A 17,937-nucleotide genomic window follows, 5' to 3' on the forward strand; every position below is an offset into this window, starting at 1 on the left:
TGGCCGCCCGCGCGGTGCGGAGTAGTGCGGTGCGGCGCCGTAGCGGTGGCAGACGTACGACATGACATGCCAAATATTTATATATGTAAAAAACCGTTGCTGCACAGCCCAGGCGCCGCGCCGGAGCCGCACCGCACCGTGTGGCCTGGACCTTAGTCAACACTTCTACTGTATAGTTAATAACTGGAGTAGTTTCATTTGTGAAGACACACACCCAGCATTTACAAATACAGAGCTGGAACGAGAGAGAAATAATACAAAAGTATATTAATTACTAGTTACTTTATTCAATCTCATTTGATATGACTCATAATAATTTGGCTAAGGAAATAGATTCTTCATGACGGATGTACTTGAACAACTGCAATCAATTGTATCGAGATTCATTGAGGAAATATAATAGTAGGTAGTAGATTTACTAGAGCACTCTTGCTTGCTCGGCAAAAAAGTGATAGTAATAATTACCCGGTTGAGTAAATAAAATAAGTAACATGTTATATTCGAACCATTTCAAACGTGTGTACTATGTCATAAGCGGGGCGTCATTCATGTCTCGGAATCAACTTTCAAATCATTGTTTTAATACTAATTATTAAAATAAACCAATTAGTGATAACGAACAAAAAACATTGGAGGCAGGGGCGATGCAGTAGGTTGTAGGATTATAGTTCGCTAAATTATGATAATAATTTTAGTAAGTTAGAAACTTTAAAATATTTCAGCTCATATTACTTTATACATTTCAGCTTTATAGAGTAAGTTTTTATATTTCGTAATTCAAACACAATATATGAAAATAACAATGTTAATAAACACAGATCATTAACAGTATTAATTTCATTAACCCCTGCCTCTTCATTCATTACAATATGTCTTCAACTATGAATCCTCTGTACACACGTTTGTAAAGGCCAAGATAAGTTAAAACTACATTCATCAGCCAAAGTTGCACAGACTCTCGTTTTTTACAAATACTTAAACTGTGTGAAAATTGATATTATTTTACATTTTGAATAAATTCTAATACTATGATAGTCCAAACAATGCAAGGTGTTCAAGTACTGTTTAAGGTGCATAAAATTAAGTAGCTATATTCAATCGATATTAATTACGAAGGGGGTTAGGTATAGTTTCCTAAGTCAAATGTAACACTTACATTAGAAAATTTCAATAATTTAACGTTATACATTACAACTACAGTAAAAATAGTATGACTACAAAGAAAAACCGTATAGTATATTATTTATAAATGGCAGTGTGATTTATCTCATGATAAAAATGATTATAGCAGTATCAATAACTGCCAAACATTTCAAAACTAAAAGCCTACTCGGTATTGAGATTCAATCATGTAAATAAAAATAGATAAGCTTCTATTTTACGATCAAAATTTTGCTTAAATAAATAAAGGCAGTCGGTTATTATTTTAGATATCTTGTAAACGCAATGTATTATAACATTAGGTGGATAATATGAGGGATTTTTTACACTTATAAGATTTTTACACTTATAAGATTTTATGGACTGTAGGTTTAATAATACAAAAAAATCATTCAACTACTAAAAGCTGCAAATTGCCTCAAAACTTGTTGACATGAAGGTGCGAGCTTGCAACGATCACATCAGCGAACACAAATGACTGCCTATCACAAAAAACAATGACTTTATCATTAAATACATAATGCAGGCCACAGCTTACACTAAACAAATATACATTCAAACATTCGTGTTTGTATTCAATATGCGTATTTTAAGTATGATGATATTCGAATAAAAAAATAGGCAAACATGACATAAATGACATAATTATAATAAAATTAAAGCCACGACCAAGAGAACATAATATATAATGAGTAATGCACAAGGTTATAATTTCCACGTGTCACGGAGCAGTCCGGAGCACACACCACACGGCATTATAACAATGTTTACATCATATTACACTTACACATATTACTGCTATCAAGTATTAACATTACATCGATCCATAAATTAATTGTTTCTTTCCATTTCACAGAAATCTTAAAAAATACAACTTTCAAACAATTTCAATTCCACATATATTAGGTAGTTAATGAGATTCAAAAACGATGGAGATTCAATGTTATTCCAAAAGGAAAAAATAAAGAAATTAATGTCAATTACAATATCAATCAATATCTATAGACAAGATTAATTTCTATGTTATACAATCATTAATAAAATAGATTCTCAATAATATGAAGTTTATCGTACTAAAGGGTAACTTTAATCAAAACATATTTAATTCCTTTATATAGGTCAGTAGTCATAGCCCGACATCGTCAAGCGTCCGAGCCGCGGGAGGTCCCGCGCTCGAACACCGCACACTCACTTACACTATTCGTGCACTAACACTACAGATACGAGTTCGCATTACAAAAGACGCAGATTAGTACGCGATACGGATACATTTGAGCGAGCGTCGAGCGGAACAGTCCGAGTGGGTCGCCTGCCCGGGTGCCGCGCCGTGCCGCTAGTCCGCGCACTGCCCCGCGCCCCGCGCCCGCCCACCGGCGATGCAACACAAGCCGTAAACGTAAATCTAATATTTACACACATAACTAAGGACAAATTAATAAATTAAAACAAATAAATAACCGTAACGCTCTTTGGAACGGATTACATTCGAGGTACGCACGTACACTCACAAATCTGAACGTGTCCGTTCGGCCGGGAATCCGGCTGCGGAGTAGCGCCGCCCTACAGTAACGTTAACGTTAAAAACTATACATCACAAAATACATTTCCGGCAGAGGCGCTTCGACTTCTACGGAAAGCTTCGTTCTCATCGAAACGAACGTCACAAATTCAGATCTATCGGTTACATCGAAACGATAACATCGAGAAAGTAAATAAAATAACAAAAATAAAACAGAATTCTACACACGGGATCATAGCACTCACACCGAAAGTAGCAAAACATCGGACGAATCGAGTCTAGCGACGACTACGCATCCATCGGCACTACGGGAACGGTTCAGGACGAGTCATCAGGCCGAGTACTATGATAGAGTGAGAGTAAAAGCGGCGGCTGCACCTCGGGTCGGCGGGAGAGGCGGAGGCGCTAGGACGGCTCAGGCGCGCGCCTCAGATCCAGCGCGCGGCGGGGACTGCGGGCGGCGGCGCGCTAGCCAGCGCGCGCGCCTCACGGCACCAGGTCGGGCAGGCGCCCGCGGCCCTAGGGGCGCGCCCCGCCCTCGGCGCTCACCACCTGCGCCGAAACTCCCACTTAGCTTACGTGTATTACGATCCGATGCTTCTCCTGGATCGACTAGCCCGAAACTAAATAATTTACTTTCGATGTTTGACTGAAAACGTAAAGAGGTAGGAAAAGCGGTAAGCCCGAAGGGTTCTGTGAGACAGAAGCATAAAAGGTACTCACTTTTCGCTCTTTGTAGTAGAGTTCTTCACTCTCCTTATCGCACAACAGCAGGACGACGGCACCGAATAAAAATATAGCGGCACCCCATCCCACGCCGTAAGCCCAACCAAACTCCCATACTGATCTGTTGCCTGAAAATCAAACGATAATAAGATATTATGTTTTTTTTCCGCGCCTCGGAGAGCACGGACCGGTCTTGCGCCTAATTTCTCACTAATCATGTCGGGTATTCATCCATCCCACCGGGCTATAGCCTATGAGACTGAAGGTATAGTGTATTGCGCACACACTTGGACACTATAAACAAGATCCCGCACCGTTGGCCGGTTTCAATCAAATTGCCCGGCATTGCCTGATATGCTAGGGGACATTACAATAGATTTAACGTTTAAAAAACTAGAAACGCTAATAAAACTGCAAGTTTTATTAAAATCATGTTATAAATAAAAATATGTGCGGTACCTTTGTCTGTAAGCAGCTCATATCCCAAACTGCTGGTCCTAATTTATATGCCACTTTACAAAAAATACTAATAGATATTTTTTTCAAGAATACCTAGGCTGAAATTCACGGTAGAATTTTGACGTTTTGAGAAATATAAATATAATAAATATCTATCTACTCACCGAGATTTAATTCTGCAGCAAAACACACTGGATAGATCACAAGTGCTATTAAAATGCACATTACTGAAAAGAAAACACTTAATATTTATACATAATCTCATAAAATGCATACTAATATACTAGTTGGCCTTTGTTCTCTAATGAATTATGTAAGAACGTTGACAGTGAAAAGATTGGTATATTTTCTGTTGTCCGTAATAATAATTGGACGGCAAACCAGTTCGGCTCACCTGGACTCACCGGTAGTGGCCATCTTAATAAGATTACAAACGCGAAAGAATTATTATTAGTAGTTAGTTAGTGAGATATTTATTTACCTTTTATTTTTAACCTTAGCAAATCGAATTTTAACCCCAGGAATCATTCTGTAAGTGGAAAAACCTGAAAAGTCGCAGACAGAGTCATCTACTTTTCAGGCAATCATCTCCTGTATCTTACCACGCTATTCATTTACTCAAGATGACAAATAGTATAATTAATAGTATAGACAGTATTTTTTAACAAGAATAACCGAGCAATGACTCACCATAAACGAGATGGCAGGAGCCAAATCAAATGATCGAAAATCTATACTAATCTACACTAATATTATAAAGCTGACGAGTTTGTTTGTTTGTTTGAACGCGCTAATCTCAGGAACCACGGGTCTGATTTGAAAAATTATTTCAGGGTTAGATAGCCCATTTATCGAGGAAGGCTATAGGCATATCATCAAAAATGTTACAAAAACGGGGCAAATTATGACCCCTTCTCTCTTATGTGACGCAAGCGAAGTTGCGCGGGTCAGCTAGTTTTACTATAAAAATATGCCTGTAATACTTACATGCCAGCGACATGGCGAGCACTGCGAACCTGTAGTACCGGAATTTGGTGCGATGGTCGGCAGACCGCAAGCCCAGGCCGGTGAGCAGTGCGCCGCATACATCCGCGGCCAGAGTTGCCACACACAGACCCGCCGCCGCTCTGACAACCAAGCGAATAGTGAAGGTTTAATAGAGGCACTCTTTCACGCAAATACTACTGAACCAATTACTATGAAATTTGGTAGCTGAAGACCCAGAATAACACAAAACCTTTTTATTCCGGAGTACCCGTGGGATCGGGATTTACATAGGAAGGGTTTCCACGCGGACGAAGTCGCGGGCGGCCTCTAGTTACTACTATAAGTATCTTTATGCATGAATTATTAAATTCAAAAATTAGAGAGTTTACTATTGACAATTAGTCTACTTGTTATTAAATAATTTTATTGAAGGACGTAGGACTTGGGTATTCAAAAGATACATAACAATGAATCATGGACTTTGCTTAATTCATTGGGAAAATAAAAACAGGTTTACTATAAAAAACATAATAATATACTGACTTTATATAGGGTGCGGGTCTAGCGGCGTAGCACCCCGGCTGAGCGGTTATATCAAAGGGCAGCGGCGTAGGCGCTTCGGGATCTATACAGTGCATGAAAAGGCCCTGCCGCCAGCCGGCCGCCATCAGCCAGTCTGCCGACGCTAAGCCCAGGACCATCAGGATAACCACCAACAACCCGCATATTAGGGCGATGACCTGAAAAGTAATTAACATATTCAAGTTAAAACACATTGTAACAAATCGTTTTAAAAATATTTTTAGTGGTGACTGGTGTATATCTACATATGTCATTGCCAAACTTTGGCTAAATTTTGATGGGATAGATGCCTTAAGTATACACAAACATATCTTAAGAGTCATTAGCAGGTATATATGTTCAGACTTTTACCATTGCGAGTTGGTAAATCTTAGGTTATACCGGAAAATCTTAGGATTTACCACCGTTCGGGCTTTTGCAGTAACATATAGGTACATTGTTATCGTGAATTTATTTCTGGACGACTGTGAAATAATGACTGAGTTCCTAAATCTCGGATCTCTCTCGCCTAGGGTGAAATTGAATGACTTTGCTGAACAATAGACGAAAAAGGCACAAATAAACATGCTTATCTGTTTACAAATAGGTATTATAATATTTGACAAGGAATAAAAATGCCAAATTATATAGATTTATTAGTCACGGTAATGTAGAGCTACAGAAACAATACGCCAATAAGTTATGTTATATCATCATTTTTATTTTATTTTAAAATGAATAAAGGTAAAAAAATAGCTATAATGTAATTCCTTATAATTTATTTTTGTTAATTTGACGCAGTAATAGCCGAGGTATACACTGGCACCTCTCACGTAAATGGTCGCCTATTCACGAGCCGTGTGTGTTAGAACGTGTGTTTCCTAACATCAAAAAGAAAGTCATGGGTTAAAGAAAACTGGACTTATTCATTGTTGAGTGTTATAGCAGAGGTCTCATTAAGACAGTCGAAGCCTATTCAAAAGGAAACTATCAACGTGTTGTGTCATTGTTGTGGATATCTCAGCAAATCTATGTTTTTAGTCAAAAGCTAGAAAATACCAACAATGATACCGCTAGCCAAGTTTTAATTATTATTGTGACGTATCATAATTTTAAATAAATAAAAAATGTTGGCCCGTGTTAAATAAAAACCGGCCAAGTACATTTTGGACTCGCGCAAGAAGTGTTCCTTACCATTCACGTCTCTAATAATCCTATTTTTTAAAACAATCCCGTTTGGTGTATAGGAGCCACCATATGTATATTTATTTTATTCCGATTTTTAATAGGTGTTAAAGCGGTAAAACCAAAACAATCAATCAACTCTGACTTTCACAGTTCACGAGATACAGCCTGGAGACAGACAGACAGCAGTCTTATTAAAGGATCCCGTTTTTACCCTTTGGCCACGGAACCTTTAAAAGTAACAAATATTAATATGTATAGATGAGCATTTTATTAAAAGACCAGTCACAGTAGGTAATGTTAGTATTCTGTGAAAAGTTTAGTGGCTAAATATATGCGTATAATTCTCAAAACAGTATGATTTGGACCATTGATAAAATATACAGATCCATAAAGTTCGTGACAGAAATAAGACGCAATAAGTACAAGCCGAAACACGCGGCACGAGTGTGCGTTGAAGTAGGTACCAGGGTGCTGGTACCTACTCGTACATTTGAAGGAAAGAAAAGTGGGAAAGTGAGACGGGTGGGTGTCTAGAGGTGAGGTGAGGGCGAGCGCGGGGTGCGGTCATCGATCGCAATCCCCGACGGCGCTCGGGGCCGCGGGGACCGCCATCAGCTGTTAGAGACGACGACGACCCGCCTCGCAGACTCCACGAGTCTACGAGCCCACTTTACACGACACAACCCCACCAATACTCCTGTTACCGCGACTACTTTTCCAAAGTATCGATAATAAGATAATCTTAAAAACATTTCTAATGTAATCCGTGGAATACAAGTCACGCGTAATTGTTATGTACACAAAACCCTATAGAAGGGTCAAACAAATCGTACGTCCGTCTGGGTTGTCATCAAAAGATATTTCATTCATTCAATTTAAGAGAGTAGCACTGTGCTTCCGGTCATTCGAAAAAGAGGGGAGTCATAATATGTAGATAAATGACAAGAAGACCATTAAATAAAAGATTTCAAGCCGTACGCTTTCAACGTGTAATGATTGCTCAGAACCGAATGACAAATGCAACGTTTCAGAATCCAACAAAATCTTATTACAAGTGCAAAAACTTAATTGTCGAGAAGCAATCAACTCACAGCTACGTTCAATAAAAAAACAAGAGAATAAACTGTACATCTATCCAATTTTTACTTTTAAATACGTGCAACATTGACCTAAATGCAAAATGGACCCCGCTATGATTTCCATTTACAGAACACAAACGGTAGTCTTAGTCTAGGTACTTAAGTTTACACATCATACATTATGTCATGAGTATGATGACACTACAACATAAATGTTGAATTGTTTGAACTCAGCCTCTATATAATAAATATTGTAAACATGTAACGTAGACTATAAACACATTAGGAAAGGCTCATATATAGATAGTATGGGAAACTTTAAGTTTAGACTAGACGATGCGACGTAACGTAGGTATTTAGCCAACGTAAACGCATTGATACCCGACATTAAGTTCTGTACCTTTAACCGTCTACTAGAATCTATATTCGTTACTTTACTCACAACAAAATAATTAATATTTAAATAGTTACCACCAATTAAAAATCTTGTACACACACTCCAGTAGCAGAAGGCAAATATAGCGTAAACCATGTGCAGATTACGCTAGATTAGTTGATATATCAATCGGGTTAATAGGCCTCGCCGTCTTGCATTTCTTTCCTAGCGAACCTAACATTCGTACATTAAGATGAAGCCAAATTGTTCAAGTTGTTTGGTGGCACTTATAGATGCTTTCCATGCTTACCTATGCTTTATAAGTTAGCCTATTACCTATTATGCTGACACGGCTAAACTTCAGAGTCGATTCAGGGAATTTTAGAACCCTGGTATGATAGTAATACCAATAGAAGCATGGTAGAAAGCAATTTCTCTCAACAATCTCCGACGCGAACCTTTGCTTTTCATTTAATATAATATAATTATTCTAGTTAAGAATTAGTTAGTGTTAATAGTGAAAAGTTATCCTTATTATTTTGTAATAACCTGTGCAATTTGATTGGCAGGCATCTCGTCTTGATCAGTGGCGAACTGTGGCGGTGGTGGTAAGACAGGCGGCGGGAGGGCGCGCGGGTGTGAGCGGAGCCCGCTCGGGCCTTCGCCCGCGCGCCCCTGCATGCGCTCGCTACCGACCCGCCACCACAACACGTGAATCCGTGCCCAGCCTCAACACATCACACCATGAGCCTCAATTAAACACGCACAAACACTTTTCGTTGCACACTGAAGACCTATCACCCTCGCGACAGATTTCCACTATACAGTTATTTCATTCACAATAGAGTTTACAGGTTTTAATAGCTCTTTTCCATAAACAAACCTTGTAAATTAGAAATAAAAACTGAAATATTGAGTTAAAGTTAAAATATAATCATTTGAAGTTTGTATCGCAACTTCACTGGCTTTAAACGGGATAGTTTTCAGGTGACAAGCAAATACCGAGGATACCCGTTCAATCAATCAATGTCAGCGGAGTTGCAGACACAATACAGAAATTTTCCCCTGTCCCCACGGTTAAGGAAGCTACTGATTGAAAAGTGATTGATTGTGTCAACGAAAAGAATCGAATGAGATCGAGCAGTCCACAAAATGTTCATATATAAATAAATACAAACCATTAATATGCCTTCGAATTCGGTAAAACCTTTTAAATTTACTTTCTTGGCTAAATCATTTTTAAAAGATTTCAACGATTGTTGGTTACTCAATCATGCCAAAATTCCCGAACAACTATTGATGGAATTTGATATAAAGATAGGTTATAACCTTATACCTATATAACCTACTTTTAACACCAGGACTTTAGCAACGTGGACGAAGTCGCGGGCTACTAGTGATAAAGATAACGAGATGCTTTTAAATGAATACAATGTCATGTCAAACAGCAAGAAAGTATCTATAAGCGCCTATCGCTATCGACTGTACAAGAGGTTTATTTCATTTGAATTAGGTATAATCTAAACTACTCTGTTCAAAATAAATGTCTTTCCATCGTTTCAAACTTAATACTTTCCTTAATCCAGCATTAATAATGTTTTACAACTTTATAAATACCGAATCGAACAAGGACAATTTTTGTTGCTTATATTCGCGTCCCGTTATGAAACTGTGTAGTATGAAACTAACAATCAATCAAGAATATCTTAACTCAAAGTTCGGGAACAAAGTAAACAGTGGTCAAATATCGCAAATGCTGGGAAAATCTGTATAATATGTATACTCAGTATACTCACTTATACAATGTATCTACATAGCCCTGACGTCAATATTTCGCGACAAGTTTTATTGTAAACATATATGTATATGTGTTATCAACCCTTACTTAACTACCCTTACTAAACTTACTCTTTTCAGTGGTAGAGAAGATCTTTTCTATATAGTACGGGTTTCTCCTATGGTATTAGGTATGGTATGGATAATTTATTTGTGTAATATATATCACAATTCCTTTGCATAAATACTTTGGCTGTAATCTGAATATAGGTCAAAACACTCGCACAGCCCTGCGTTTTAGGGGACGAGAGTGTGGCGAATGAGGTCGCCTGCAAGCTACAGTGCCGTTGGACAATACCATTTATGTACGTTGTCATTTTGTTCCGTGATACAGGCAAACGACTGGCAAGACTTGTTTTTATTTGGATACTTATTGGTATTGACGTAGATCTGTTTCGATCACTCAGTGTATATGTTTCACTAATCCTTATAAACTCAAGAAATGTTGAGTTCTTTATGAATTTATTGTTAAATTACATTAATTTGTAAGAATCACAATTTACACGGAAGTGTAGCAGGTCAGTGTAACAGACGCAAGCTACCGATGTTTATGAAAAAACAGCTCAGGTTTGTTCATTGCCTCCACAATGTTTTGAAGAAAAACAGATTGGATCATTTCTACGATCTCATTTAGGTTTATGTTTACATTTAGAAAACCAAACATTTAAGAATAAACAAAACGCGCTTGTCTAGAAATATGAATGTATTTGTTATTGTTCGTAACTCCGGAAGTAACAGAAATATAGACAAACTTAGTCATGTGAGAATGATGACTCACAATCAATTATTTATAAATGTCCCGTAAAATACGAACGTGAAAGTCGAATACACAGTCTCGACATTAAAAGAGTGAAAGGGAAGTAACACCGCAAACCACCCAATTGTGAAACATGTTTTTTTGTAAATGTTAATATGGTAAAACATTTGTTAAGGATGGTTTTAACAATTTGTCTTATGCCCAAGTTTATTAAGGGTGAATATTCAGGACTTATCATTGAACAAATTTGAACCTAATTTTTAAACTAACAGAACATAATACATATTGATTGTTGGTAAAGCTTTTATATATTACTAGCTGACCCGGCAAAAGTTGTTTAGCCATATAAAATAAAAAAAAATAGTGTTACTTAGAGGTGTGAAAAATAGATGTTGGCCGATTCTCAGGCCTACTCAATATGCTCACCAAATTTCATGAGAATCGGTCAATCCGTTTCGGAGGAGTATGGCAACGAAAACTGTGACGCGAGAATTTTACATATTAGATTATCTACGTCAGTTCTACATGTAGGTAGTTTTGACGCATAGTAAAAAAGTAAAACTTTAATTAAAAGCATACTGTCAAAACCTACACAAAGGGTAAAATACGAGGACAATTAAAGCTTCATTGCTCAGACAAAACCGGTACAACTAAAATAGTGGTGCAACGAGCTATGAATAAGCACTGCTAAAATTGCGAGTAAGCTATGTGTGGCAGGTATTGTTTTTTGTGCTTTTTATATTTTTTACAGGGATGGAAGATATAACCTCGTTTTGATTACAATGTGCCTCGGTAGTTTATATGAGTATGTATATACAGGGTGTCCCAAAACTCAACGATAATCCGAGACAGGATGAAAGGCCAAGTCATACCGGTTATAGGAAAAATAATAGTGTAGTGTAGTACATTTTTTTTTCAGTATGAAGCGTCAAAGTTGACTAACGATATTTTTGAGAAAGATGACTCACTAAAACTTAACTTTTTTTATTAAATTAACAATGTTTTGTGCATTAATTTGTTATACGATTAATAGCATATTTAATTAAGATCACGAAATTCAAAAAAACACAGCGAAATTGTGACATTGGTGATCACAGGACTTGAAAATGCGACCAAGGGTGTGGAATTTCAACTTTTTGAAAAGTGTCTATTATTGCTAAACTAAGTGATATGGATTTTTTTTTTATTTTTCCTATAACCGGTATGACTTGGCCTTTCATCCTGTTTCGGATTATCGTTGAGTTTTGGGACACCCTGTATATCGCACAAATTAGGTTAGATTATGGCTAAAATAGTCTGTCGGTCTGCTTCACAATTTGAACAATCTCCGTACTTTATTCGACATACTAAAGACACGATATGCGACAACAACGGAAACTATTTTCAAGTTATTTTTAGACTACACTTCATTCATAGTCAATTCAATAAAAACCTTTTGCAACTTATCAAGTTTCTAGCCTCAGCAGTTTCAGATGTGAGATAAACAACGATAAAAGGTTAGACATTTAAATACTTACTTATAATTTGATACTTAATTATATTATTAGGTATTCGATTCTTTCAATTTAATGTTACTTTAGGTAGCCTGGCCTACTTGTAATTCATCACTTCATAATAATATATAATGTTAAAAATAATTATAGGTACATGATTTAAATCGTATCGATCCCGATATTATATCCCGAGATAGAAAGTATCCTGTGTTAGTCTAGGTTATAAACTATCTGTGTATCAAATTTCATTAAAATCTGTTCAGTAGTTTTTCATGGAAGAGTAACAAACAAATATATCTATCCTCACAAACATTCGCATTTATAGTAATAGTAGGTTTTTTATTAAAATATGTGAGAACTCCAAAATTCTTTCTTCTTGTAAAAACACCCAGGAATATTATTCAGAATTTATATACCTATTTCGCGAGTAAAAGAAATAGATAGATAATTGTATATCCCATTCATTCCATATTTCTTGGATCCCAGTTAATAGTTCATAGTAATTTAAAGAAGATCAATAACATTTCTGGCCCATCGATATAATATATGTTTTTGCTAAACAAAAAACAATCAACTAGATAATCGATACCTCAGGCCACATATTTTTTTTCATTTTAGCATACAAAACTACTGAAGTGCTTTTTTCTATGAATACAGTATGACTGAAAATTTTCCTGAAATAACTAATATAGTTTAATTTTTATAACAAACAATATCGTCAAAGTACGGCACGTCATACAGATTGCCATTAGCAACAACTCATTAAATACACATAAAATGTGGAATATTTTTACGGCCTAGTTTTCGGTAACATTTGTGAGGTTTTGCGCATTGGGTCGCGCCGGTTTTGTGTCTTCACACAATACGTTCACATCACCTTATACAAACTAGTAGAAATCTTTTGGATGGCTACAAACGTTTTAATCACACCACTAGGGTATATAATAAAGGATTCGTTTGAAGGGTGTAAATGACAATACACGATAGTACGCTGTGAGGGCGGGTTTCGGCTACTTGGGCGGTAGGACCGGGCGACGCGGCGCCTAACGCGGGACTGCCGCCCGCCCAATGTCCCCCTCTCAACCCTCGTTCCTACCGCCCCGTTCGTGCGCCAACAAAACACAGATTATGGAAACACATTTATTAGCCAAAAATTCTACTTAAAATTCTGTTTCTACAAAACGTACACAATTATCGCTTAGCGGTATATACCATCGTTTTACATATTCGTCAGTTGTTAGAATAAATCTTTCCAGACTGGATTATTATTTTTGATCTGACAAAGCGTTAGCTAATTGCAATCCAGCTACGACGGTCCTTCATCTTCACACCTGAGTGATTTGCAGCCGTGGTAGTTGAGGTTGACGCCTGGGCGGGCGTCGCGGTCGTCGTCTACACCAATCACTAAATGCACGCATTCGTCGAGTGCACGCTGCATGCGACGGCAACCTACACCAGCCTCGTTTCTTTTCTTCCGCTCCAAAAGTTGTAGTCATTCGATCGCCAGGTTTGGGCATATCATAGACAATCTTTGGACTCTCTACAGCTTCAGAACCAGGAGCAACTCGATATTTAACTCCTGTGATTGCCTTCTTTATACCGTTAAAAGCACGTCGCGCAGAGTTTTCTTCTTCTTTAATTTCAAAAGTGGTCTCTATTGGTACAGCAGTAAGACGGCCAGTAGGTGGGCAACTTGATATTATTGTTTTGTCTGGTTCATGGTCTTGTCGTTTCATAAAACCTCTTAAACGGGATAATATTGATGGCGCAGGCTCCGTATTCGTGCCGACGGTACATACGCGAGGTTTAATATGCTCGTGCTCGTAAGGTGCCGCTGCGAATGCTTCACAAGGCAGCGTCGCCGCTCGTCTCGGTAAGGGTTCATCTTGTAGATAGGCAATGTGTAACGTACTAATACTAAGAGGTTGTTGAGGTGGAGGAGGCCACAATTCTCTCGTAGGCGGGACTGGAGACGGCCTCTCTCCCAGCATGCGCCGGGCAAATTCGCCCGGTTGCCAAAGATAGCTCGCTGTCAAGTTACCGTGCGTTTGCATCACGACACCAATCTTTACTAACGGTGTACTAGCTACGACCGCTAATCCAATACTAGGCTTCGTGCACTTGTCGGTATTCCTCCATATACGTCGAGTAAATGCTTTTTAAACAGGATCAAGAATGATAAATATTAAATAAGTGCTGGGACATAATCCACTTTATGGTACTGCAATGTGTAACGCACTACGTTAGCAGTGTTTGAAGAACTAAAACAAATTACAGCGATGGGATATTATTCTGCAAATAATTATTTGCTTCGTAGTTACCATGTTTTTCGATTTATTTATTACATTTGCAGATTATATAAACAATTAATGTATAAGTAAGTACCTGAGTACCTACTTACTATACTTTTAACTACACTCAACATGAAAGTGGGACGTGCGCTCACGCTGCACCGTCGACCAATCAACGACTGTTTTTATTATATGAGTCATGTGTATTATTGCACATTTTTATTACGTAACATAGTCAATCAGTATCAGATTTTAGGTTTGTGTTGTGTAGGCGGTATTTTATGTTCTAATTGAATCTCTTAAAGAGGAGGGGGGGGGGGATCACCTACTAAAATACTCCAGTTTTGCAGTGCAGTAAAAGATGGTCAAGTGGTTAAAGCATTCGCCGAAAAACCAGTAATCAAGGGTTTAAGCATGGGTAATAGGTACACCATTGATTGCACTTGAATAATACGGTACTTGACTGTTCAGTCATTTCAGCTACTCTTTAAGAAATGTCAAAAACACATTTTTGTATAGAAATATGGTGTAGCGACGTCACAGTTTCGTACTTTCGTTGGTATGATGGTATCAAATATGTGCCTAATAAAATGTTTTAGTCTTTAATGATGACAATTTCATCATTATGGATTTGCGAAAAGTAATACCTTGCATGCCTAAAATTTGTTTAATACATTTATTGAGGGCATGCAAAGTCCCCAACCAGCACTTGGCCAGCGTGGTGGACTCAAGGCCTAAAACCCTCCCTCATTACGGGAGGAGACCCTTGCCCAGCAGTGGGACAGTAATGGGTTAAAAAAAAAATACCTTGGGCATTTTAGATGAAAGCTTTATAAGCACAAGTTTAATAATTTTTCGTTAGTCCAGTCAACTATCCAATTGTCAAATTAGGAAATAAAATAATATTTTATAATCCTAACATAACTCTTAAAGGTTAGCACCAAACCACACTTGGCAAATGTGGTATACTCCTGGCCTCATCCCTTCCTCATTATGGGAGGGACTCTGAAGGTGGGCAATAATGGGTAACATTTATAACTATTGTATTAATAGTCACTTACCTTTAGTGGCCTGGTTATTGTAACAGTTTCTATAACAGTTGTTGATGCCATGGTGGTTTAGTATTTAGATTTCCTGCAAAAAAATACCTACATTAATATACCTGTAGTGACATCAAGACAAATTGCTTGATGTAAGTTTGACTATACTGATTAGTCTATCTTTGATTTCTATCTACTTCATTAAAACATAATAGTCATCTTATACATAAATTTCTCGTAGCACAATGTGAGTTACCTTAATCCCCTGAAATGAAGTTACTTTTTTTTACCAAATTTTATATGCATATTATCGGTTACTATCTATTTTTCATACCCCTAGGTGATAAGGGTCTCCCACTCCTTTCATTTAATTATTTTTTTACTTTCCCTAAAATGTGGCCAAAAAACCATTCAACCCAAAATTATTACCCTTCTATCATCATTTTGTCTTTTTTGGTCTAATGTACACATACTTTGTAATGTTTTCACTCTATTTTGATTTTAAAAAATCCCACACATCCTTAGAAATTTACAATCAGTTAGGTAGCTTTTTTTTACTACAATAGAACTTATAATTTATATGGCAAAACAATGTATGCCAGGTCAGCTAGTATGATATAAAATAGAAATACATCTGTTCAAAATTATTATTTGCTTACTTGAACAAGAGAAAATCTGATATGTAACCTTGTAACTTATTATTTCAACTAAAAGGTCACTCAGTCAAACTGCAAGTTTTTCTTATATTTTAACACAGGATTTTTTGCTCTGTCCATTCATTTTATGATCTTTTTGACAGTTCATGTTTAATGCTAGGATATTTTTTTTATTGATTTATTATTGTTATAAAAAATATCTTAGGTAGTTATGAGTACAGATTTTTTCTTAAGTTTAAGGGTTAACTATTTTTTTATTTAACTTTACCCTTGGTTTTACCCTGCACTCAAATATTACAATTTAATTCGACAAATAATTATATCTTGAAACTACTTTTAATCAATAACAAGGTAGCATTCTATCATGTGATCACTGTGCACAATATTTTGTGCCTATCTATGTCTAGGTTTATTATATAGAAAGAAAATAACTTCTGACTATCCAACCCCTACAAACTGTTATATAAAATCTAAGTGATGAAAATAAGTAATCTAAATAAATTTGACAAAATTGATTCATTTTTACATTAGTTCTAAAGGCATCAGGCAAAAGATAAAAATGCTTAAAAAGAGTACAATCTAAAATAGGGTTGGAGTCTAGCTAAGGGTGGACTAGGATAAAATTTCCAGATATTTTAAAATAGTATTTTTTATGGTTCTCTGGCTTTAATCATATAGATTGACTAAAAACAAGCACTTTTTTTGGCAATCGAGTGGTTTGATTTGGTTCTCACATTATCAATGATAATGTGTCTAGCTGTGAACATTTGATAGACTTTTGCATATAAAATTATAATATTCAGTAGAAGACGAGCAATGCACAGAACAATAACATAATAGGTGCCTTTATAGTAAAGAAAAGGAGGTATGTTTTGATTTATTCAATGTCAATCAATATTTACAAGGTCACTTTGAACAGAACAATGTCAATATGAGCAACTGTTAGCCTTTGCGGTATGACCGGATGAAACAGAGCTGCGTGCTCTATAAAGATCTTAACAATACATGATCTTCGACGTTACATCTACTTACTACTTGTAGTTGGTATAACAAAAGCTACCTACCTATTTATCACCTAGTGCTATGAAATAAAACCTATGTTACTACAATAGAACCGACAACTGAAATATAAACCAACATCCAGGTATTTATAATATACAATTACTTACATGAACAAGAGTATAACGTTACACAAAGCGGGCAGTCAGAGAGTCACGATGCGACAGTATGAAAGAACTTCTGTGAGACAAAGTCGACCATTACTCTTTTACATTACAAATTCAGAACATAATAAGTTTATAGAAACTATTTTTTTCTTGGACACAATATTTCACAATACCTGTACATTCCTACATCAAAAACACAAACTAAATACAAAATACACACAATAAACTGACAAACAATGACTGACAAGCTGACGACATAGACAATATCCTACCTAACCGCCATCCTTCATAGACTATTTGAAATCGATTAGACTTATAAAATGCCTGAGATGTGAGATACATACTTCACTTGAATATTTTTTGGGCAATATTGTTATCGTAACATTATGCGTAAGAAAAGACTAAACACTTTGCTCGCCGGGGAATCGGGTCTGGAACACCATTTTCAACAATTAGATTCACCGCGCCAGAGAATCAGTCATAACCGTATCATTCATTTCACACCAAGTAATTTCCTAAAGTGGATATCAATACATTAAAATAAAATTATTAGTAAATACAACCAAATCTTCTTAAGAATTAACTCCGTAAAATGGATTTTATAAACACACCAATTTGCCTATGGATTGGTTTTGTCTTGTC

At 36.7% G+C, this 17,937-nt stretch overlaps 1 protein-coding gene across 4 annotated transcripts; it reads right to left on the reverse strand.

Annotated features, from left to right (window-relative positions):
• Positions 1-265: 265 nt before the first annotated feature.
• LOC142977496 (transmembrane protein 47) lies at positions 266-17,556 on the reverse strand. Of its 4 annotated transcripts, XM_076121403.1 has the most exons (8): positions 17,469-17,556; positions 17,299-17,368; positions 15,495-15,567; positions 5,396-5,592; positions 4,853-4,992; positions 4,030-4,092; positions 3,404-3,534; positions 266-3,232 (listed from the first exon to the last, which is right to left on the reverse strand). In XM_076121403.1, the coding sequence occupies exons 3-8, from the start codon at positions 15,543-15,545 to the stop codon at positions 3,200-3,202; spliced, it is 615 nt and encodes a 204-aa protein (XP_075977518.1). In that variant the 5' UTR covers positions 15,546-15,567; positions 17,299-17,368; positions 17,469-17,556; the 3' UTR covers positions 266-3,199. The 4 variants fall into 4 exon arrangements, with proteins under 4 accessions (XP_075977518.1, XP_075977517.1, XP_075977516.1 ...); XM_076121402.1 differs by having other exon boundaries at positions 17,299-17,552; XM_076121401.1 differs by lacking the exons at positions 15,495-15,567; positions 17,299-17,368; positions 17,469-17,556 and adding exons at positions 8,606-8,960; positions 13,020-13,615.
• Positions 17,557-17,937: the final 381 nt, after the last annotated feature.

The sequence above is a fragment of the Anticarsia gemmatalis genome, chromosome 13 (genome assembly GCF_050436995.1).
Source record: "Anticarsia gemmatalis isolate Benzon Research Colony breed Stoneville strain chromosome 13, ilAntGemm2 primary, whole genome shotgun sequence".
Taxonomy (NCBI): domain Eukaryota; kingdom Metazoa; phylum Arthropoda; class Insecta; order Lepidoptera; family Erebidae; genus Anticarsia; species Anticarsia gemmatalis.

Coding starts and splice junctions, on each gene's coding strand:
- LOC142977496 (XM_076121400.1), bottom strand. CDS start 14,196: ATGCAAACGCACGGTAACTTGACAGCGAGCTATCTTTGGCAACCGGGC. Junction 4,093..4,852: donor GCTCGCCATGTCGCTGGCAT/GTAAGTATTACA, acceptor TTTTCTTTTCAG/TAATGTGCATTTTAATAGCA. Junction 3,233..3,403: donor TCTACTACAAAGAGCGAAAA/GTGAGTACCTTT, acceptor GTTTCGGCGCAG/GTGGTGAGCGCCGAGGGCGG.